The sequence below is a fragment of the Cherax quadricarinatus genome, chromosome 28 (genome assembly GCF_038502225.1).
Source record: "Cherax quadricarinatus isolate ZL_2023a chromosome 28, ASM3850222v1, whole genome shotgun sequence".
Classification (NCBI taxonomy): Eukaryota; Metazoa; Arthropoda; class Malacostraca; order Decapoda; family Parastacidae; genus Cherax; species Cherax quadricarinatus.
The window spans coordinates 24,985,804-25,009,655 of record NC_091319.1 but is presented as its reverse complement, the minus strand read 5'-3'; the positions used below and the strand labels follow the sequence as shown (position 1 = coordinate 25,009,655).

The window sequence follows — 23,852 nt, the reverse complement described above, 5'->3', positions numbered from 1 at the left end:
GAATGTGTTCAGATATTTGGGAGTAGACTTGTCGGCGGATGGGTTTATGAAGGACGAGATAAACCATAGAATTGATAAATAAAAAAAGGTGGGTGGTGCACTGAGGTATCTGTGAAGACAAAGAACATTATCCATGAAGGCGAAGAATGGAATGTATAAGAGTATAATGGTACCAACAATTATATGGATGTGAAGTATGGGTTATAAATGTTGCAGTGAGAAGGAAGCTGGAGGCAGTGAATATGTCGTGTTTAAGGGCAATGTGTGGTGTAAATGTTATGCAGAGTATTCGCAGTGTGGAAATTAGGAGATGTGGCGTTGCTAAAAGTATTATTCAGAGGGTTGAGAAGGGGTTGAGGTGGTTTGGTCATTTAGAAAGGAGGGAGCAAAACAGAATGACTTGGAGGTGTGTATAAATTTGTAATGGAGGGAAGGAGGGGTAGGGGTCGTTCTAGGAAAGGATGGAGAGAGTAAAATAGGTTTTGTGTGCAAGGGGCTTGGACATACAGCAGGCATTTATGAGCGTGTTGGATAGGATTGGAGACGAATGGTTTTTGGGGCTTGACGAGCTGTTTGAGTGTGAGCAGGGTAATATTTTGTGAAGGAATTCATGGAAACCTGTTAGCCGGACTTGAGTCCTGGAAGTGGGAAGTACAATGCCTGTTCTTTAAAGGAGGAGTTTGGGATACTGGCTGTTTGGAATGACATCTGAACTGTCTGCAAATACAGTGATTATGTGTGAATGACGGTGAAAGTGTTTTTCTTTCCTGGGTCACCTTGCCTCGGTGGGAGACGGCTAGCGTGTTGGAAAAAAAATATGAGTAAGCTACGTTTCGCTCTCCAGGAGCCTGATGAAGTTCCTGGAGACTGTAACGTGGCCGTAATAAATGTTTCATTAATCGAGTCTGTGTCCTTTCACCTAAAAATCAAGTTTCTAGCAGATCACTGATATGATCAATTAGAGATTAACATGTTCTAAGATTTTCCTTCAAAAAACCGAAACAAGTGAAATTAGAGACAATGGATAAAAGGTCTTGATTATGTAGACGGTAAGTTTGAAACGCCACTGACCAGTCAAGCATGAGGATGTGTTGGAGGAGAGCGAGGAAGTGCTGCGCCTGCTGCACCACAGTCTCCACCAGACGCATCATGATCCGCGTCTCGTGGTTCGCGATCTCCACCTGGATGTCTCCCAGCTCACGGTCCAACTCTGCGGTAACACTTGCTTTACTGAAGTCAGGAATCTTTTATTCGAATATTAAAAAATTAGTGAAACAGGAAAAGCCAATCAGCAGCGCTTATTTACAATGGGTTCGTTTGATCTTTTTCCCCCCCAAGATGCGACCCAAAACAATCGGCTAACATCCAGGTACCTACTTATAACTATGTGAAATATACCTAGTCTTCCGCATTTATATACATACAGTTTATTGTCACTTATGTACTGGAAAATCTTTTCAAAAAAATGAAAAATAATAGACGACCTCCGTTTTTACCAGTCACTATACAACAAGAACTACCAATAGTCGAGCAGCGAAGGACCTCCGTCCTTACCCGGCCACTATACACGAAGAACTACCACTGGTCAGTGAAACAGTGAATGACCATCGTTCTTAGTAGGTCACTATATATAAAGAAGTAACGACCAAAGTAGACCGTCTAACGAGGACTGGCTAATTCTCTCTCTCAAACGCGCGCGCACGCACACACACACACACACACACACACACACACACACACACACACCCACAAAAAAAAAAAAAAAAAAAAAAAAAAAAAAAAGGCCAGGTGTCTATCGACAAATGCCTCTCACAACGTGTAACTAACACACAAACGACGTCAAGCGTCTATCCACAAGTGCCTTTGACAAACTTTACTTAGCATGCCCACGCACACTACCCTCCCCCCCCCAAGACACATTACTATCAATAAACCCACACTTAAAAAGCATGTTAAGAAACTTAAAGTGCAGAAGCATGTATGCAACGAGGCTAACGGATTTTAATCTAACGACACTGGAGACAGAAGAACTAGGGGGGATATAAAAACATGCAAGATACTCAGAGGACTCAACCAATGCAACAACAAATAGGTAAGTACATATAGGTGAATCTATATATATGTGCTCACACATTCTTTTACATACACACGCATTCATATATACATAAATACGGAAACGTACATTCATACATGCATAAGCACACACATACGTTTTCGCACACAAATACAAAATTAGTCACTGCATATTAAATAGTAATAATTCCAATAAGAATCACATTGCACAGTAATATAACATATACAAAGTGATTGCGGTCCCCAGGCGTGTATGTAACCACAAACAACAGATGGCAACATGGTGGAGACTGACCCAAACAAGTTTGGCTCTTGTATAGGACCATGTCAGCTGTCTTGAACATAAATTCGAGGCCGGGTAGGGTGTAGTCGTGGGCGCTGAGGGTGTCGTTGAAGGCGGGTGTGGGGGAAAAGGCAAGAAGGTAGCCCACATGAGGCAGGTAGATGATACAGCAGGATTCGACCTCCTCAGGTAAATGGGTCAGCTCTAACTCCGCAATCCGACGCATCACTTCGCCCAGACCGTTGAAACGACGTTTTTCTGCCAGCAATAATAACACGAGTTAAACAAATGCACACATGGTGCTTAAACGTACAAACATCCCACAAATTGAAGGTAAAATTAAACGGCGTTTCTCCTCGTTCTAAATGGGGAGTTGATAAGGTAATGTAACATATTATTATTATTATTATAATCAAGGGGGAAGCGCTAAACCCAGAGGATTATACAGCGCCTGGGGGGGGGGGGGATGTGGAAGGCATTCAGGCTTAATTCGGGGAACTGGAGCACAAATCCAATTCCCTAAATCAAGAGCCCCTCACCAACATCAAGGAACCTTCCTTGAGGGGGTAATGTAACATAAATAACACCGAGGCTATCCTGGACCATAAACAAGTCGGGAGCAACTCTATTATGCTCTAAGACGAACTAAAAAATCGTCTATTTTTTATTTTTAATGTGTGTGTTTGAATTGTTCTAGTCACGGTATTGTGACCTTTATTTTTCTTCACACAGGGCCAATCTCTTTTATGTGTTTTGTCGTCAAAGTGTGGGCTTTCTCTCTCTCTCTCTCTCTCGTGTGTTAGTTACCATTTTGTCCTAGGCACATGTCGATTAGACATTAGGCCTGTTGTATATGAGTACGTGTGTGTGTGTGTGTGTGTACTCACCTAATTGTGGTTGCAGGGGTCGAGACTCAGCTCCTGGCCCCGCCTCTTCACTGATCGCTACTGGATCCTCTCTCTCTCTGCTTCCTGAGCTTTGTCATACCTCTTCTTAAAACTATGTATGGTTCCTGCCTCCACTACTTCACTTGCTAGGCTATTCCACTTGCTGACAACTCTATGACTGAAGAAATACTTCCTAACGTCCCTGTGACTCGTCTGAGTCTTCAGCTTCCAGTTGTGACCCCTTGTTTCTGTGTCCCCTCTCTGGAACATCCTATCTCTGTCCACCTTGTCTATTCCCCGCAGTATCTTGTATGTCGTTATCATGTCTCCCCTGACCCTTCTGTCCTCCAGTGTCGTCAGTCCGATTTCCCTTAACCTTTCCTCGTACGACATTCCCTTGAGCTCTGGGACTAGCCTTGTTACAAACCTTTGTACTTTCTCTAACTTCTTGACGTGCTTGACCAGGTGTGGGTTCCAGACTGGTGCTGCATACTCCAGTATGGGCCTAACATACACAGTGTACAGTGTCTTGAACGATTCCTTATTAAGGTATCGGAACGCTATTCTCAGGTTTGCCAGGCGCCCGTATGCTGCAGCGGTTATTTGGTTGATGTGTGCCTCCGGTGATGTGCTCGGTGTTATGGTCACCCCAAGGTCTTTCTCCCTGAGTGAGTGTGTGTGTGTGTGTGTGTGTGTGTGTGTGTGTGTGTGTGTGTGTGTGTGTCTGTGTGTGTGTCTGTGTGTGTGTCTGTGTGTGTGTACTCACCTATTTGTACTCACCTATTTGTGGTTGCAGGGGTCGAGTCCTAGCTCCTGGCCCCGCCTCTTCACCGGTTGCTACTAGGCCCTCTCTCTCCCCGCTCCATGAGCTTTATCAAACCTCGTCTTAAAACTGTGTATGGTTCCTGCCTCCACTACGTCATTTTCTAGGCTATTCCACTGCCTTACAACTCTATGACTGAAGAAATACTTCCTACTATCTCTCTGACTCATTTGTGTCTTCAACTTCCAATTGTGGCCTCTTGTTTCTGTGTCCCCTCCCTGGAACATCCTGTCTTTGTCCACCTTGTCTATTCCACGCAGTATTTTATATGTCGTTATCATGTCTCCCCTGACCCTCCTGTCCTCCAGTGTCGTCAGGCCGATTTCCCTTAATCTTTCTTCATAGGACATTCCCCTTAGCTCTGGAACTAACCTTGTCGCAAACCTTTGTACTTTCTCTAGTTTCTTGACGTGCTTTATCAAGTGCGGGTTCCAAACAGGTGCTGCATACTCCAGTATGGGCCTGACATACACGGTGTACAGTGTCTTGAATGATTCCTTACTAAGGTATCGGAATGCTGTTCTCAGGTTTGCCAGGCGCCCGTATGCTGCAGCAGTTATCTGATTGATGTGTGCTTCCGGAGACATGCTCGGTGTTATACTCACCCCAAGATCTTTCTCCTTGAGTGAGGTTTGCAGTCTTTGGCCACCTAGCCTATACTCTGTCTGTGGTCTTCTGTGCCCTTCCCCTATCTTCATGACTTTGCATTTGGCAGGATTAAATTCGAGAAGCCATTTGCTGGACCAGGTGTCCAGTCTGTCCAGGTCTCTTTGAAGTCCTGCCTGGTCCTCATCAGATTTAATTCTCCTCATTAACTTCACATCATCTGCAAACAGGGACACTTCTGAGTCTAACCCTTCCGTCATGTCGTTCACATATACCAAAAATAGCACTGGTCCTAGGACCGACCCCTGTGGGACCCCGCTCGTCACAGGTGCCCACTGTGATACATCATTACGTACCATGACTCGTTGTTGCCTCCCTGTCAGGTATTCTCTGATCCATTGCAGTGCCCTTCCTGTTATATGCACCTGATGCTCTAGCTTCTGCACTAATCTCTTGTGAGGAACTGTGTCAAAGGCCTTCTTGCAGTCCAAGAAGATGCAATCAACCCACCCCTCTCTCTCTTGTCTTACTTCTGTTATTTTATCATAAAACTCCAGAAGGTTTGTGACACAGGATTTGCCTTCCGTGAATCCGTGCTGGTTGGCATTTATACTCCTGTTCCGTTCCAGGTGCTCCACCACTCTCCTCCTGATAATCTTCTCCATAATTTTGCATACTATACACGTCAATGACACAGGTCTATAGTTTAGTGCCTCTTTTCTGTCTCCTTTTTTGAAAATGGGAACTACATTTGCCGTCTTCCATACATCAGGTAGTTGCCCAGTTTCCAGGGATGTGTTGAAGATTGTGGTAAGTGGCACGCACAACATATCTGCTCCCTCTCTAAGGACCCACGGAGAGATGTTGTCCGGTCCCATTGCCTTTGAGGTATCGATGTCCCTTAGCAGTTTCTTCACCTCCTCCTCATCTGTATGTATGTCGTCCAACACTTGTTGGTGTATTCCTTGCTGGTGTCCCCATCTGGTCTGTCCCCCCAGAGTCCTTCCTGTCTCTACTGTAAATACTTCCTTAAATCTCGTGTTGAGCTCCTCACATACCTCTTGATCGTTTCTTGTGAGTTCTCCACCTCCACCTGTGTGTGTGTGTGTGTGTGTGTGTGTCTGTCTGTCTGTCTGTCTGCCTGTCTGTCTTTCCATCTGCTTGTCTCTCAGTCTCAGGGAGCAGCTCGTAAACCAACAGGTATTACACATGATGCAGTTGTCACGTCTGATTCGTGAAAAGGTATTTTGTCTTATATCTACAGGCACCGTATAGCACGTTGCTGGAATTTTTGGGTTATCCTAGGTAATTTATACTATGTATAATAACTGTCCTTATGTGTACATATGAGAGAGACAGAGATATAGACAGATACAGAGAGAACCAAAGTCAGTCAGTCAGACCGACCGACTGACAGTCAATCAGGCGGCCAGCCCGCCACCCAGCCAGCCAACCAACCAGCCACCCAGCCTGCCGAATACATACTACACGTTCCAGAACCATTTCTCTTTACTTAGGGCATAGGTTATGACACTAGGGCAGGATGACACTACCAGTGATACCTAAAATGAAAGGATGTTGCACAAGTGTTACACATGGGTTATTATCGAGGTTTTTGATATTTCCTCAACCACTTGTGGCCACATCCATCATTTTCCTCTTAAAAGGGGAGTGTTAATACATGACATAAGTGAATCCCTGGTGTTTGCCATGCTATTTGCTCTAGCTGGTGCTCCCACAAGGTGTGTGTGTGTGTGTGTGTGTGTGTGTGTGTGTGTGTGTGTGTGTGTGTGTGTGTGTGTGTGTGTGTGTGTGTGCGTGTGTGTGTTTGCTCTTGCTTGCTTGCTTGCAGGAGTCGAGTCTCAGCTCTTGGCCACATGTCTTCACTGGTTGCTATTAGGTTTACTCCTGGTTTCGAAAGCCGTACCGTACCTCTTCTTAGGGGCACGTAAGTTTCCCCGTCTTCTAATAACATGTTCATTTTTCAACTATAATCTACATTGTCCATAATTACTATCGCATTTGCTTTGTCTGTTTCGTAAGGTGAAGTCTATGATCTTTCCTTAATTCAAGGTATAACTTAAATCTTTGAGGACAATTGTGGTGTGTTGCAGAGGTCTGCAACACAATTGTCTTCAAGGATTTGTTAAGTTATACCATAAATTAAGGAAAGATCCTGGACTTCACCTTACGAAACAGACAAAGCAAATGCGATAGTAATTATGGACAATGTAGATTATAGTTGAAAAATGAACATGTTATTAGAAGACGGGGAAACTTACGTGCCTATGTATGGATCCTCCTTCTACCACTTCATTCTCCAGGTAGTTCCATTTCCTGACTTTCCAGGCTGAAGTAATTCTTCCTTACGTCCCTGTGACTCATCTGAGTTTTCAACTTCCAGTTGTGCTCTCGTGTTCCTGATTCCCATCTCTCAATTTGTCGCTATTCACCCTCTCAATTCCTTTCAGTACAGCATTTTGTACGTTGCTATCAAATCACCCTTAGTTCTTTTGTCTTCCAGTGACATCAAGCCGAGTTCCCTTAACGATTGACCTCTCCTCAGAGAACATACTCTTTAGTTCCGGAACTAATCTCGTTGCAAATCTCTGCACATTCTCCAATTTGGTGCTGCATACAGCAGTATGGGCCTGATGTACACAGGGTCGTGAATGATTCCTTATCAAGATGTCTGAAAGCTAGTCTTAGATTTGCCAAACGTGTCGCGGGGTTCATGAGAAGAATGAAAGTAGCAATGACACCCAAATGTTGAAGGGATGTATTACGGGAAAAAGACAGAGCCCAGCTTTTGTCACACGTCTGCCTGCCGCTTAGGTCGGTGAAGTTCAAAACAACGCTTGTAAACAGTTGAGGACATTTATTAAAGATAACTTTTCGCCAGGAGTGGCTTTATAATTAGAACTGATGAAGCCACGCGTGGCGAAACGTTTCATATATGTCCTGAACTGTACACAAGTGTCCACAATCACATGTCGGTATCGCCATATCATTAACAACCTTACATTAATCTGTATATACACAAGCATATATAAACAGGTATATACGTACACTTGAGTATATAAATACATTGATGGAGAGCAGTACACTTACTGTCATCGAGCTCGGTGTCAACACCAGGCTTGACGACGAACCTGGCTTCCCGCTCTGACTGTTCCATGTCCATGATGCGCTGGATGAGGAAGGTGGCCCGGTACAACCCCTCCGTCACGCTCTCACCTGTCTGTCCATATACCAAGACATTCTTAATACTGGAGTCGTCAGGGAAAAACAAATCACCTGATACGCGTCTGTCATTTGGCACGTTGCGTGGTAAGCACTATGGCAGAGGCAGGTGTGTCTGACAAGTGCATGAGATTCATGATTAACTGTACTGGAAGAAGAGACTGCTGTACGAGAAGACGCAAAGAGATGCTAAAAATACGCACAGACGTACACAGGATGAAACAGGAGAGACAGTGTCATATCTCTGACATTCACCATTCTGTACTGGACTCATGAAGCCCCTGGTGGGCGAAACGTGTACTTATTAAATGTCTTAATACCTACTTACGTGTCTTTTGTACATGCAAATATGATAATATAGAGTTAACGGAAAACTTGCTTATTCGTGTCTTTAATACATTAAAGCATCTATTGAAAAAACATTTTAAGATTTTAATAATATTTTAAGTGTAAATGCGAGGATATATGAAATATACTAATAATATTTAGGCTGCATCTCGAAAATGACAATAATAATTAACTGTAAGAGTAGTCATAAAGACAGGGTTACAAAACAGAGTGAAATCTTAGAAGAGTGGGAAGAAGAATAATAAAGATGGATGACTTTGAGGGTAAAGAGGCAGAAGTGTTAACCAGTTAAAATGTCACTGAGAGAATCTACAGTTTAATCAAGTTGGGACTTTCAGAAATTAGGGTAGACAAATTTTGCATTTTCAGGTCAGCGAATGTGTAGTAGAAAATTAAGCTAATATGCTTTCTGTTCTTATTATCATATAAGGGAGAGTTAAACCCGTAGGGATTATACAGTGCCTGTGGGGGAGGGAACTGGATGGAGGGTATTCAGGCTCAATTCAGTTACCTGAATTGAGCCTGAATGCCTTCCCTAGATCAAGAGCCCCTCACCAGCATTAAGTAACTCCCCTTGAGGGGTTATATGCTCTCTGGTTAACGTTGGAATGTTACCACCACCACCATTATTTTTGCAGTTTAGTGCTGCGAGTCTGGTGTGTCCAGTAGGTGGTCAATGAAAACAATGAAAGGATGGCAAAAAAAGAAAAAAAAAAGAAAAGAAAAACGCTTATCATTTGATTAGAAGTAGTTTGTCGGTCGCTAATACAAACTACGGTGCCGACAATCTTACGAACATTAGTCAGTACTGTAAAATAATTGAAAAATGGTAATCTTCAGCGGGATATTAGAAGGTTTTGAAATAAGAAATGTGCAAGATGAGACTTGAAGTCCAGTGCCTTCAACTCCAAAATTGCTAGAAACATACACAAAAAATGCTTTTTTATGTGTTTAAAATAGAACATAACAGGTATTGAATACTAACACGCTGAGTGTGACACTACAACACATGATGAGACAGACAAGGTAGCAATGTGGATGACTTGCGAGAAGTGCGTCATCTCTGCTCTCAAAAATGACCTAACTGTCATCCTTGCATCATACAGTCAAGAAAAATAGAAGCAAATCCTTCTTCGTCAGAGGAATTGGAGCCAACCATATACTTATTATTATTATTACATTCATGAGAGTGTTCTAAACCCCCACGGATTATTCAGAACCTAGAAGGATGGGAGGTAATCAAATTTGATCCAAGGAAGGGAAAGTCAGGTCTAATTCTTCAGATCAAGAACCCCTCACCGGCGTCAAGGAACCCCTCATGAGAGGTCGACTGATGTACAGAGTGGTAACGTGTGTGTGACTGGTAAGGATTAATGAAGAGTGAACCCGAGTCTAGAGCAGAGAAGTGAAACTGAGTGGGGAAAACAAGAATCAGGAAGATGAGATAGACCAAAAGATCCTACAAGGTTCTATACGCATACATTAAAGCGACATATAAAGTTTAGGACCTAGTGAAAATGTAAGCTCTACCAACGTGTGTGGGAGCTCTACAGGTCGTAGACGTAGACTCCTGAAGCTCATGCAAACAACCATTAAAATTAGAGAGTGGTTATGGAAGCACCATATACCTGGTCTTCCTTACCTAAATTAGATAAGATTAATGCAGAATGAAGATGAAGAATCTTTCCATCAACCTCCCCTTGGAAAAAGTTGAAAATTTTGTATATTTACCCTACTAAAGAACACAGCTTTAAGAAAAGTATGTAATGCTTCTATGGTTTTCAGCAATCAAAGTAGAGACTACAAAATGTAACAGCAGGGAATGAGGAACGACTTGGATGCCGTGAGAAAGTTATTGACCAGGCTTAGATACAGACAACCTGATTATTATTATTATTATAATCAAGGGGGAAGCGCTAAACCCGGAGGATTATACAGCGCCTGGGGATGGGGGGATGTGGAAGGCATTCAGGCTTAATTCGGGGAACTGGAGCACAGATCCAATTCCTTAAATCAAGAGCCCCTCACCAACATCAAGGAACCTTCCTTGAGGGGGGACAACCTGGAGCCGTGTGATGAAGCACAATTGGAAGGTCAGTCAATACGTAGAACATTATAAAGTGGCACTCAGATGTCCATCCTTTACGGCATAAGCAATGACGAAATTTTCAACAAACACAGGAGATAGAACTAAAGCGAGTCTGTTAACTGAGACTAGAAACAAGGTGCTGAGGACGTAGTTTGGTGATAACCCTTTGTCTTGAAGGACATCTGGTCAGACGCTGTTAGTGCCTCAGAGGCTATGTTTAGTGAAAAAGTTGCAAATATTGCATGGGAGTGACTGCCTTACATTGCGATACTCAGATAAATGAAGATGGGTTGATCATTTGTCAATTGATATAGAGATGGTATTCTCATATGATTGGAGATGGTGTTCTCACATGTTTGAAGATGGTGTTCTCACATGTTTGAAGATGGTGTTCTCACATGTTTGAAGATGGTGTTCTCACATGTTTGAAGATGGTGTTCTCACATGTTTGAAGATGGTGTTCTCACATGTTTGAAGATGGTGTTCTCACATGTTTGAAGATGGTGTTCTCACATGTTTGAAGATGGTGTTCTCACATGTTTGAAGATGGTGTTCTTACATATTTGAAAATGGTGTTCTCACATGTTTGAAGATGGTGTTCTCACATGTTTGAAGACGGTGTTCTTACATATTTGAAGATGGTGTTCTTACCTGTTTGAAAAGGTTCTTACCTCCAGACATAATGACCTTATTACCCTCAGACCTAATGACCTTGTTACCCACAGACATAATGATCTTGTTACCCGCAGACATAATGACTTTGTTACCTGCAGACACAATGACCTTGTTACCCGCAGACATAATGATCTTGTTACCGGCAGACACAACCTTGTTACCCACAGACATAATGATCTTGTTACCTGCAGACACAATGACCTTGTTACCCACAGACATAATGATCTTGTTACCCGCAGACATAACCTTATTACCCGTAGACATAATGATCTTGTTACCGGCAGACATGATGACCTTGTTACCTGCAGACATAATGAGCTTGTTACCTGCAGACATAATGACCTTGTTACCTCCAAACTAATAACCTTATTACCTGCAGACATACTGACCTTGTTACCTGCAGACATAATGACCTTGTTACCTGCAGACATAATGACCTTGTTACCTACGGACATAATAACCTTGTTACCTGCAAACATCCCCTCAAGGGAGGTTCCTTGACGCTGGTGAGGGGTTCTTGATCTAGGGAATCGGATCTGTGCTCCAGCTCCCCGAACTGAGCCTGAATACCTTCCATTTCCACCTATGGGGTTTAGCGCTCTCCCATGATGATAATAATAATACCGCAGACATAATGTTCTTACCTGCCTAAAAATAGGTATTTCCTTGTCGTGAGCCTGACATAACTCGCCCACCAGGATGGAGTTGAACAGAGACTGCAAATAAAGCACAAATAAACAATAAAATAAATTATATTTTTGTGTTATATCAGAAAAATAATCTATTATAAAATTAAAACATTTAAGTTTACTCAGCTGGAGATCTTTGTGCAGCTGACGTTACTTGTACAGCATGTTTGTGCAGCTGACGTTACTTGTACAGTATGTTTGTGCAGCTGACGTTACTTGTACAGTATGTTTGTGCAGCTGACGTTACTTGTACAGCATGTTTGTGCAGCTGACGTTACTTGTACAGTATGTTTGTGCAGCTGACGTTACTTGTACAGTATGTTTGTGCAGCTGACGTTACTTGTACAGTATGTTTGTGCAGCTGACGTTACTTGTACAGCATGTTTGTGCAGCTGACGTTACTTGTACAGTATGTTTGTGCAGCTGACGTTACTTGTACAGTATGTTTGTGCAGCTGACGTTACTTGTACAGTATGTTTGTGCAGCTGACGTTACTTGTACAGCATGTTTGTGCAGCTGACGTTACTTGTACAGTATGTTTGTGCAGCTGACGTTACTTGTACAGTATGTTTGTGCAGCTGACGTTACTTGTACAGTATGTTTGTGCAGCTGATGTTACTTGTACAGTATGTTTGTGCAGCTGACGTTACTTGTACAGCATGTTTGTGCAGCTGACGTTACTTGTACAGCATGTTTGTGCAGCTGACGTTACTTGTACAGTATGTTTGTGCAGCTGACGTTACTTGTACAGTATGTTTGTGCAGCTGACGTTACTTGTACAGTATGTTTGTGCTGCTGACGTTACTTGTACAGTATGTTTCTGCAGCTGACGTTACTTGTACAGTATGTTTGTGCAGCTGACGTTACTTGCACAGTATGTTTGTGCTGCTGACGTTACTTGTACAGTATGTTTGTGCTGCTGACGTTACTTGTACAGTATGTTTGTGCAGCTGACGTTACTTGTACAGTATGTTTGTACAGTTGACGTTACTTGTACAGTATGTTTGTGCTGCTGACGTTACTTGTACAGTATGTTTGTGCTGCTGACGTTACTTATACAGTATGTTTGTGCTGCTGACGTTACTTGTACAGTATGTTTGTGCTGCTGACGTTACTTGTACAGTATGTTTGTGCAGTTGAAGTTACTTGTACAGTATGTTTGTGCAGCTGACGTTACTTGTAAAGTATGTTTGTGCTGCTGACGTTACTTGTACAGTATGTTTGTGCTGCTGACGTTACTTGTACAGTATGTTTGTGCAGTTGAAGTTACTTGTACAGTATGTTTGTGCAGCTGAAGTTACTTGTACAGTATGTTTGTGCAGTTGACGTTACTTGTACAGTATGTTTGTGCTGCTGACGTTACTTGTACAGTATGTTTGTGCTGCTGACGCTACTTGTACAGTATGTTTGTGCTGCTGACGTTACTTGTACAGTATGTTTGTGCAGTTGAAGTTACTTGTACAGTATGTTTGTGCAGCTGAAGTTACTTGTACAGTATGTTTGTGCAGTTGACGTTACTTGTACAGTATGTTTGTGCAGCTGACGTTACTTGTACAGCATGTTTGTGCAGTTGACGTTACTTGTACAGTATGTTTGTGCTGCTGACGTTACTTGTACAGTATGTTTGTGCTGCTGACGTTACTTGTACAGTATGTTTGTGCAGTTGACGCTACTTGTACAGTATGTTTGTGCAGTTGACGTTACTTGTACAGTATGTTTGTGCAGTTGACGCTAATTGTACAGTATGTTTGTGCTGCTGACGTTACTTGTACAGTATGTTTGTGCTGCTGACGCTACTTGTACAGTATGTTTGTGCAGTTGACGCTACTTGTACAGTATGTCTGTGAAGTTGACGCTACTTGTACAGTATGTTTGTGCAGTTGACGCTACTTGTGCAGTATGTTTGTGCTGCTGACGCTACTTGTACAGTATGTTTGTGCAGCTGACGCTACTTGTACAGTATGTTTGTGTTGCTGACGCTACATGTACAGTATGTTTGTGCAGCAGACGCTACTTGTACAGTATGTTTGTGCAGCTGACGCTACTTGTACAGTATGTTTGTGCAGCTGACGCTACTTGTACAGTATGTATGTGCAGCTGACGCTACTTGTACAGTATGTTTGTGCAGCTGACGCTACTTGTACAGTATGTTTGTGCAGTTGACACTACTTGTACAGTATGTATGTGCAGCTGACGCTACTTGTACAGTATGTTTGTGCTGCTGACGCTACTTGTACAGTATGTTTGTGCAGCTGACGCTACTTGTACAGTATGTTTGTGCAGCTGACGCTGCTTGTACAGTATGTTTGTGCAGCTGACGCTACTTGTATAGTATGTTTGTGCAGCTGACGCTATTTGTACAGTATGTTTGTGCAGCTGACGCTACTTGTACAGTATGTTTGTGCAGCTGACGCTACTTGTACAGTATGTTTGTGCTGCTGACGCTACTTGTACAGTATGTTTGTGCAGCTGACGCTACTTGTACAGTATGTTTGTGCAGCTGACGCTACTTGTACAGTATGTTTGTGCAGCTGACGCTATTGTACAGTATGTTTGTGCAGCTGACGCTACTTGTACAGTATGTTTGTGCAGCTGACGGTACTTGTACAGTATGTTTGTGCAGCTGACGCTACTTGTACAGTATGTTTGTGCAGCTGACGCTACTTGTACAGTATGTTTGTGCAGCTGACGCTACTTGTACAGTATGTTTGTGCAGCTGACTCTACTTGTACAGTATGTTTGTGCAGTTGACACTACTTGTACAGTATGTTTGTGCAGTTGACACTACTTGTACAGCATGTTTGTGCAGCTGACGCTACTTGTACAGTATGTTTGTGCAGCTGACACTACTTGTACAGTATGTTTGTGCAGCTGACGCTACTTGTACAGTATGTTTGTGCAGCTGACGCTACTTGTAAGGTATGTTTGTGCAGCTGACGCTACTTGTACAGTATGTTTGTGCAGCTGACGCTACTTGTACAGTATGTTTGTGCAGCTGACGCTACTTGTACAGTATGTTTGTTCAGTTGACGCTACTTGTACAGTATGTTTGTGCAGTTGACACTACTTGTACAATATGTTTGTGCAGCTGACGCTACTTGTACAGTATGTTTGTGCAGCTGACGCTACTTGTACAGTATGTTTGTGCAGCTGACGCTACTTGTACAGTATGTTTGTGCAGTTGACACTACTTGTACAGTATGTGCAGCTGACGCTACTTGTACAGTATGTTTGTGCATTTGACACTACTTGTACAGTATGTTTGTGCAGCTGACGCTACTTGTACAGTATGTTTGTGCAGTTGACGCTACTTGTACAGTATGTTTGTGCAGCTGACGTTACTTGTACAGTATGTCTGTGCAGTTGACGCTACTTGTAGAGTATGTTTGTGCAGCTGACGTTACTTGTACAGTATGTTTGTGCAGTTGACACTACTTGTACAGTATGTTTGTGCAGTTGACACTACTTGTACAGTATGCTTGTGCAGTTGACGCTACTTGTACAGTATGTTTGTGCAGTTGACGCTACTTGTACAGTACGTTTGTGCAGCTGACGCTACTTGTACAGTATGTTTGTGCAGCTGACGCTACTTGTACAGTATGTTTGTGCAGCTGACGCTACTTGGACAGTATGTTTGTGCAGTTGACACTACTTGTACAGTATGTTTGTGCAGCTGACGCTACTTGCACAGTATGTTTGTGCAGCTGACGCTACTTGTACAGTATGTTTGTGCAGCTTCCGCTACTTGTACAGTATGTTTGTGCAGTTGACACTACTTGTTCAGTATGTTTGTGCAGCTGACGTTACTTGTACAGTATGTTTGTGCAGTTGACGCTACTTCTACAGTATGTTTGTGCAGCTGACGCTACTTGTACAGTATGTTTGTGCAGCAGACGCTACTTGTACAGTATGTTTGTGCAGTTGACACTACTTGTACAGTATGTTTGTGCAGCTGACGCTACTTGTACAGTATGTTTGTGCTGCTGACGCTACTTGTACAGTATGTTTGTGCAGCTGACGCTATTTGTACAGTATGTTTGTGCAGCTGACGTTACTTATACAGTATGTTTGTGCAGTTGACACTACTTGTACAGTATGTTTGTGCAGTTGACACTACTTGTACAGTATGTTTGTGCAGCTGACGCTACTTGTACAGTATGTTTGTGCAGTTGACACTACTTGTACAGTATGCTTGTGCAGTTGACGCTACTTGTACAGTATGTTTGTCCAGTTGACACTACTTGTACAGTATGTTTGTGCAGCTGACGTTACTTGTACAGTATGTTTGTGCAGTTGACACTACTTGTACAGTATTTTTGTGCAGTTGACAATAATTGTACAGTATGTTTGTGCAGCTGACGCTACTTGTAGAGTATGTTTGTGCAGCTGACGCTACTTGTACAGTATGTTTGTGCAGCTGACGCTACTTGTACAGTATGTTTGTGCAGCTGACGCTACTTGTACAGTATGTTTGTGCAGTTGGCACTACTTGTACAGTATGTTTGTGCAGCTGACGCTACTTGTACAGTATGTTTGTGCTGCTGACGCTACTTGTACAGTATGTTTGTGCTGCTGACGCTATTTGTACAGTATGTTTGTGCTGCTGACGTTACTTATACAGTATGTTTGTGCAGTTGACACTACTTGTACAGTATGTTTGTGCAGCTGACGCTACTTGTACAATATGTTTGTGCAGCTGACGCTACTTGTAGAGTATGTTTGTGCAGCTGACGCTACTTGTACAGTATGTTTGTGCAGTTGACGTTACTTGTACAGTATGTTTGTGCAGTTGACACTACTTGTACAGTATGTTTGTGCAGCTGACGCTACTTGTACAGTATGTTTGTGCAGCTGACGCTACTTGTACAGTATGTATGTGCAGCTGACGCTACTTGTAAAGTATGTTTGTGCAGCTGACGCTACTTGTACAGTATGTTTGTGCAGCTGACGCTACTTGTACAGTATGTTTGTGCAGCTGACGCTACTTGTACAGTATGTATGTGCAGCTGACGCTACTTGTAGAGTATGTTTGTGCAGCTGACGCTACTTGTACAGTATGTTTGTGCAGTTGACGCTACTTGTACAGTATGTTTGTGCAGTTGACGCTACTTGTACAGTATGTTTGTGCAGCTGACGCTACTTGTACAGTATGTTTGTGCAGTTGACGCTACTTGTACAGTATGTTTGTGCATTTGACGCTACTTGTACAGTATGTTTGTGCAACTGACGCTACTTGTACAGTATGTTTGTGCATTTGACGCTACTTGTACAGTATGTGCAGTTGACGCTAGTTGTACAGTATGTTTGTGTAGCTGACGCTATTTGGACAGTATGTTTGTGCAGCTGACACTACTTGTACAGTATGTTTGTGCAGCTGACACTACTTGTACAGTATGTTTGTGCAGTTGACGCTATTTGTACAGTATGCTTGTGCAGTTGACACTACTTGTACAGTATGTTTGTGCAGCTGACACTACTTGTACAGTATGTTTGTGCAGCTGACACTACTTGTACAGTATGTTTGTGCAGTTGACACTACTTGTACAGTATGCTTGTGCAGTTGACACTACTTGTACAGTATGTTTGTGTAGCTGACACTACTTGTACAGTATGTTTGTGCAGTTGACACTACTTGTACAGTATGTTTGTGCAGTTGACACTACTTGTACAGTATGTTTGTGCAGCTGACGCTACTTGTACAGTATGTTTGTGCAGTTGACACTACTTGTACAGTATGTTTGTGCAGTTGACACTACTTGTACAGTATGTTTGTGCAGCTGACGCTACTTGTACAGTATGTTTGTGCAGTTGACACTACTTGTACAGTATGTTTGTGCAGTTGACACTACTTGTACAGTATGTTTGTGCAGTTGACACTACTTGTACAGTATGTTTGTGCAGCTGACACTACTTGTACAGTATGTTTGTGCAGTTGACACTACTTGTACAGTATGTTTGTGTAGCTGACACTACTTGTACAGTATGTTTGTGCAGTTGACACTACTTGTACAGTATGTTTGTGCAGTTGACACTACTTGTACAGTATGTTTGTGCAGCTGACGCTACTTGTACAGTATGTTTGTGTAGCTGACACTACTTGTACAGTATGTTTGTGCAGTTGACACTACTTGTACAGTATGTTTGTGCAGTTGACACTACTTGTACAGTATGTTTGTGCAGCTGACGCTACTTTTACAGTATGTTTGTGCAGTTGACACTACTTGTACAGTATGTTTGTGCAGTTGACACTACTTGTACAGTATGTTTTTGTAGCTGACACTACTTGTACAGTATGTTTGTGCAGCTGACACTACTTGTACAGTATGTTTGTGCAGTTGACACTACTTGTACAGTATGTTTGTGCAGTTGACACTACTTGTACAGTATGTTTGTGCAGTTGACACTACTTGTACAGTATGTTTGTGCAGTTGACGCTACTTGTACAGTATGTTTGTGCAGTTGACACTACTTGTACAGTATGTTTTTGTAGCTGACACTACTTGTACAGTATGTTTGTGCAGCTGACACTACTTGTACAGTATGTTTGTGCAGTTGACACTACTTGTACAGTATGTTTGTGCAGTTGACGCTACTTGTACAGTATGTTTTTGTAGCTGACACTACTTGTACAGTATGTTTGTGCAGTTGACGCTACTTGTACAGTATGTTTGTGCAGTTGACACTACTTGTACAGTATGTTTGTGCAGCTGACGCTACTTGTACAGTATGTTTGTGCAGCTGACGCTACTTGTACAGCATGTTTGTGCAGCTGACGCTACTTGTACAGTATGTTTGTGCAGTTGACACTACTTGTACAGTATGTGCAGCTGACGCTATTTGTACAGTATGTTTGTGCAGTTGACACTACTTGTACAGTATGTTTGTGCAGCTGACGCTACTTGTACAGTATGTTTGTGCAGTTGACGCTACTTGTACAGTATGTTTGTGCAGCTGACGTTACTTGTACAGTATGTTTGTGCAGCTGACGCTACTTGTACAGTATGTTTGTGCAGTTGACGCTACTTGTACAGTATGTTTGTGCAGCTGACGTTACTTGTACAGTATGTTTGTGCAGCTGACGCTACTTGTACAGTATGTTTGTGCTGCTGACACTACTTGTATAGTATGTTTGTGCAGTTGACACTACTTGTACAGTATGTTTGTGCAGTTGACACTACTTGTACAGTATGTTTGTGCAGTTGACACTACTTGTACAGTATGTTTGTGCAGCTGACACTACTTGTACAGTATGTTTGTGCAGCTGACGCTACTTGTACAGTATGTTTGTGCAGCTGACAGTACTTGTACAGTATGTTTGTGCAGTTGACACTACTTGTACAGTATGTTTGTGCAGCTGACACTACTTGTACAGTATGTGCAGTTGACACTACTTGTACAGTATGTTTGTGCAGCTGACACTACTTGTACAGTATGTTCGTGCAGCTGACACTACTTGTACAGTATGTTTGTGCAGTTGACACTACTTGTACAGTATGTTTGTGCAGCTGACACTACTTGTACAGTATGTTTGTGCAGTTGACACTACTTGTACAGTATGTTTGTGCAGCTGACACTACTTGTACAGTATGTTTGTGCAGTTGACACTACTTGTACAGTATGTTTGTGCAGCTGACACTACTTGTACAGTATGTTTGTGCTGTTGACACTACTTGGACAGTATGTTTGTGCAGCTGACACTTCTTGTACAGTATGTTTGTGCAGCTGACACTACTTGTACAGTATGTTTGGGCTGGTCAATTGTACCGGGCTTCCAACTATCTATTTTTATAATAATAAAGTTTACTGAACTACTGTTTCAACTATTTTATTACTGCTAAAAATTCGTATCATCAACGAGGACGTGACACAAAGAACATAACTGTGTCCACTTTAACTGCGTGTAGCTACAGTCTTTGCAAATAGAAAATTAGTCACTGGTACCGCAACTAAGGAATTGTAAACACGTCTGACTTACACGTTATTATGGCAAGATCAAAGCTTCTAGAACAATATCTGCATAAGGACTTGAATCACTCTCACAATCAAGTCAGATTTACTACCACAGTTATAGGTTTTCAGTAAATAAAGCATATTTGTACAAGATTTTTCGGAACCTTTCTACTTTTCCTTACGATAAGTGTGATGGGTGTGTGTTGGTTCTTCTTCAGACTCAACATTACTGACCTTGTAGAGGATCTTCCAGTCACGGACATTCAGCTGACCTCTCTGGAGACGAGTCATTGTGTACTGAGCCGCCACCCATGCAAAAAAAATCAATGTAATTAAATAATTTGACAGAAAATTATACATATTTGGACAACAATAAGAGGTTCATTAACAACTAGCAATTATTATTAATATATACAAACATTAATATCAACATACCAAAACAAAACTTGTTTCATAATTATATTTTGGTTATATTAATTTGAACTGATTTAATATTGCCTGTCTTCGATCTGACTCTCATTAATGGATGGATACTAAAACTTTTTACTGGTGAAAAATACCAGAATTTTGACTCTAAAAGTTACCGGAAAGGTTAAGCCTGGACCACTGTGTCTGTTACACACACCACACCACGGGTTCAGTTCTACATAAAATACAAAATACACAGGTGTAGTATGAGTTTGTATTTACCGGGACGTTAGTGATGTGTCTGAGACAAGCCTGGAGCTGCCTCAGAGTGTCCAGATTGGCGGGGTCGACGCCCCATCCCACAGCCGAATAGCGTGCTTCAAGCACCTCCTGATCCACCATCGGGCGCAGCAACACTCGCCTGAAATAAACCACAACACACATTATGATTATACAGTACCACACTCAAGAATTACACATTATACATCTGAATTACATAGTATAGTTTTAAAGTGGTTCGCGCACTGTAGAAAGCTCAGGGAATAAGATATTAAGTTACGGTAGTCGGTGGAACAATGTTGTCAGAAACATAACACACGACAGTCCTGTTTGTCACACGACACAGGCCAGGAAAGCGGGAACTTTTAATCAATGTCAACACTCTACTGTAGTGTTAGTGCTGAATAAATGATGAAACACGGATTGTGCAGGTCATTCCAATGTGGGTCATTATAAGCTAATGAGTGGCGTCACCACCCAGATGATGCAGTTGCTTACATAACATGATAGGAAGTTAGACTATATGTATTTCGATCGATGCGCAATCCATAACCTTCTGTGCCTTAATGTATGCGAATAAAATAGTGTAGAGCGTGGCATAAGTTGATAATACAGTTCAATATTAACCTTGAATATTTTAAGAGAAGCGGAAGAGGCATTTACAAGTTATCATATGAGAATTAATATCCAAATTTCTTCAATGAAAATGGTAAATTATGACATACACAGACCAAATACAATTGAAACTTTTCAAAGAGACCAACATCCAAAAATACACAAGCATATTAAGCTGGAAGCAGCTCAGAAGTTGCATTATTACCATGGAAGGATTAAAACTAATCGGATTCGATGCTCAGAAATTATAGCATGGAAAACAGTATTTCATTCTTCCATTTTCTTCCCCCCAAAAATGCAAATTAGGACCTATATAGGCTAAAATCCATCAGCCATTAAATACTGAAGCAGTTCAGAATGAAAATTATTCAGTGTGATTTAATGGGAATAGAATTTTTTACACATAAAATGAACAAATCTGCGCCTACCCATCTGAATTTTACTCACCGTCGTCGTCCAATTTTCATGCACCTTTTTTGAACGTTTGAAGGTACTCTACTAAGTTTTCGAAGTTATCCTAGCAATTCCAGAATGCTGGGAATGGGTTCAACACTTTGGTCATAGGTCACGTAAACATGCTAATTGTTTAAATAATTTGGTTCCCGTTACCGTGCACAAGTTTCAAAAATTTGAAGCCGATTCGATGAGGTGTTCTAGAGTTATGAGAGTAATAAAATCGAAAAATTGAAGGAAGAAAATGAATGAAAGTTTAGATATTTATGTATTAAGATCTGATGTAACTACACTTGAGGGAGTGGGCAGCTGTAAGACATAAGGTCCTGCATCACCTGAGGGTATGGGCAGCCATAGGACAGGAGGTCCTACTGAGTAGGGCGTAGACACTGAGACCTTCCTTGCTGGCAGAAGACTTGCCACTCTTGAAGGCGGCTGGGTGCTGGTCCTCAGAAAAAAGTTGCAGTGCGGTGGCCGTGGCGTCGTCCAGCTGTGCTAGCTCCTCCCTGAGAACACACACTTGTCACATCACTCCATCACTGCTATACGTCTATACCACCTGTAAAGTGAAGAACCACTTGCAAAGAAAAATTAAACACAGGTCGAAGAAATCTGTATATTTAAGTCTCCCTCAGAGACCCTCTTCAGCAGGGTTTCTAGGAGGCCCAAATATACACAGCTCTTCTGTCTGAGTTGCATTTTTCTATTCTGGTCGGTTCTCACTTTTCGTCTGTAAGTGTTTATGACATTTAAATCCCAGATGCTACATGTGTTGTACCTGATAAACTAAACTGATCAACAAATTGACAGATATATTGCAGTATTTTACACCAAAGCTAACTTAGCACCCTAAGGGAACTTAGCCACGTTTACGTAATATAATACTGAGTAAGCATAAGACATGATTGGCAGCTATACTGACTAAAACGGAGACTAAACACATTATTCTTAATGAATGTAAAAAAAAAAAAAAAGACTAAACCTTCTGAACATTTTAAAGCAGATATGATTGTTATACAGGAAAGCTGAGGTAATAAAGAAAATTAAAGCTAATAAGTGGCGAAGATTCATAAGAAATACAACAGTGTCGTTGTGGTCAAATGAAATAACGTGATTACTGCCAGACCAGCAGTGATGTATCCTGACATTGTGTAGGATAGAGGCTGTGGGTCACGACTGAGTGGGTTAGTAATCTCCCCTTTCAGTCACGAAATTCAGCCCAGAACCTGCCGCCCCGTTCTAGTTACCTGAAATAATTGTGTACATACCTCTATTCCACACAGAGGCAGTGTGAATGATAGACAATGACAATTGTAGGTCTCTGTTAAAAGGGAACAGCCACCCCTTGCACGTGGTAGAGTACATAAATCCATTCAAAGACTCGAGTACTTACGTGGAGGAAGATGTGCTGTAGTGTACAGAGAATACCTGCAGAGTCATGTGCCAGTCTCGTCTACCCACGAGAGTCCGATCGCGGGGAATTAACTATCGGGTCGCGTGTGGTAACGAGCAATTCACTGCAATGGATGTCACGAGGAAAGTCGCCCCGTATCTCTCACTAGCTGTGTGACCGGTAAGGCAGGGCGCGGGTAGCAGTTGGCGCGAAGAGAAGTGCTAAACAGTGTATTAGTGTATGGGTAGTGTATTAGTGTATGGGTAGTTAAGCTAAACAACTAGCTTTAACTTCAGTGTATTTGTAATGTAATTACTATGTTAAGCTAAACGACTAGCTCTAACTTAACCTAAATAAGTGTATTAGTAATGTATAATACAGTAACCTGTGGGGCCTTGTTACTAGGCTGTCTTATAAACTAAGTAGATACAGAACTGGCACCCCCCTTAGGGGGGCTGCACGTCTCCCCCTCTTTCCCCAATTAGAAGGTGAGTTTAACGGTCGTCTGGAGAATTACCGGATTCTCCGCAGATATCGTGAACTATTTATTTATTTATTTATTTATTTATTTACTTGCAACAAATCCGTATATATTATAAAATTTAAAGGTTAACATGCATATAATCAGTTTTTAATGTGGCTGGGTTCGTGACAAAAATCAAAGGATGGTAATCACAGATGCCTCGTCAAAGTAAACGTGAGTTTTTTTTTGCATTATTCAGTCGACGTGTAAACGTATTTAGTGTCTTATTCATTATGACCCCTATGGTTTTTAGAGCTTTTCCCAAACTACAAATGAAAAAAAAAATCACTCTACGATACATGGATCAAAACAAAAATGAGTGCGCAATATGGCCGACTTCCGGTTTAATGACGTCACGTGAAAAACACTAGTTTAATCCTACTCAACCTATTTAAGGTTAGTTTAATCCTGTTCATCCTATCTAGGGTTAGTTTAATCCTACCCAAAGTATCTAAAATTAGTTTAATCTTACTTAGTCAATTTACGGTTAGTTTAATCCTAATCAGAATTACGTT

At 41.8% G+C, this 23,852-nt stretch overlaps 1 protein-coding gene across 2 annotated transcripts in view; it reads right to left on the bottom strand.

The window, feature by feature from the left end:
* LOC128693167 (mutS protein homolog 5-like) overlaps window positions 1-23,852 on the bottom strand; it is a 96,785-nt gene that overhangs the window by 26,170 nt on the left and 46,763 nt on the right. For both annotated transcript variants that reach the window (XM_070089485.1, XM_070089484.1), the window contains exons 11-17: window positions 21,757-21,927; window positions 20,357-20,495; window positions 19,901-19,963; window positions 11,672-11,743; window positions 7,784-7,913; window positions 2,369-2,614; window positions 1,072-1,210 (exon numbers count right to left, since the gene is read on the bottom strand). In XM_070089485.1, coding sequence (XP_069945586.1) covers window positions 1,072-1,210; window positions 2,369-2,614; window positions 7,784-7,913; window positions 11,672-11,743; window positions 19,901-19,963; window positions 20,357-20,495; window positions 21,757-21,927 — 960 coding nt within the window. The remainder of the gene's footprint in view (window positions 1-1,071; window positions 1,211-2,368; window positions 2,615-7,783; window positions 7,914-11,671; window positions 11,744-19,900; window positions 19,964-20,356; window positions 20,496-21,756; window positions 21,928-23,852) is intronic.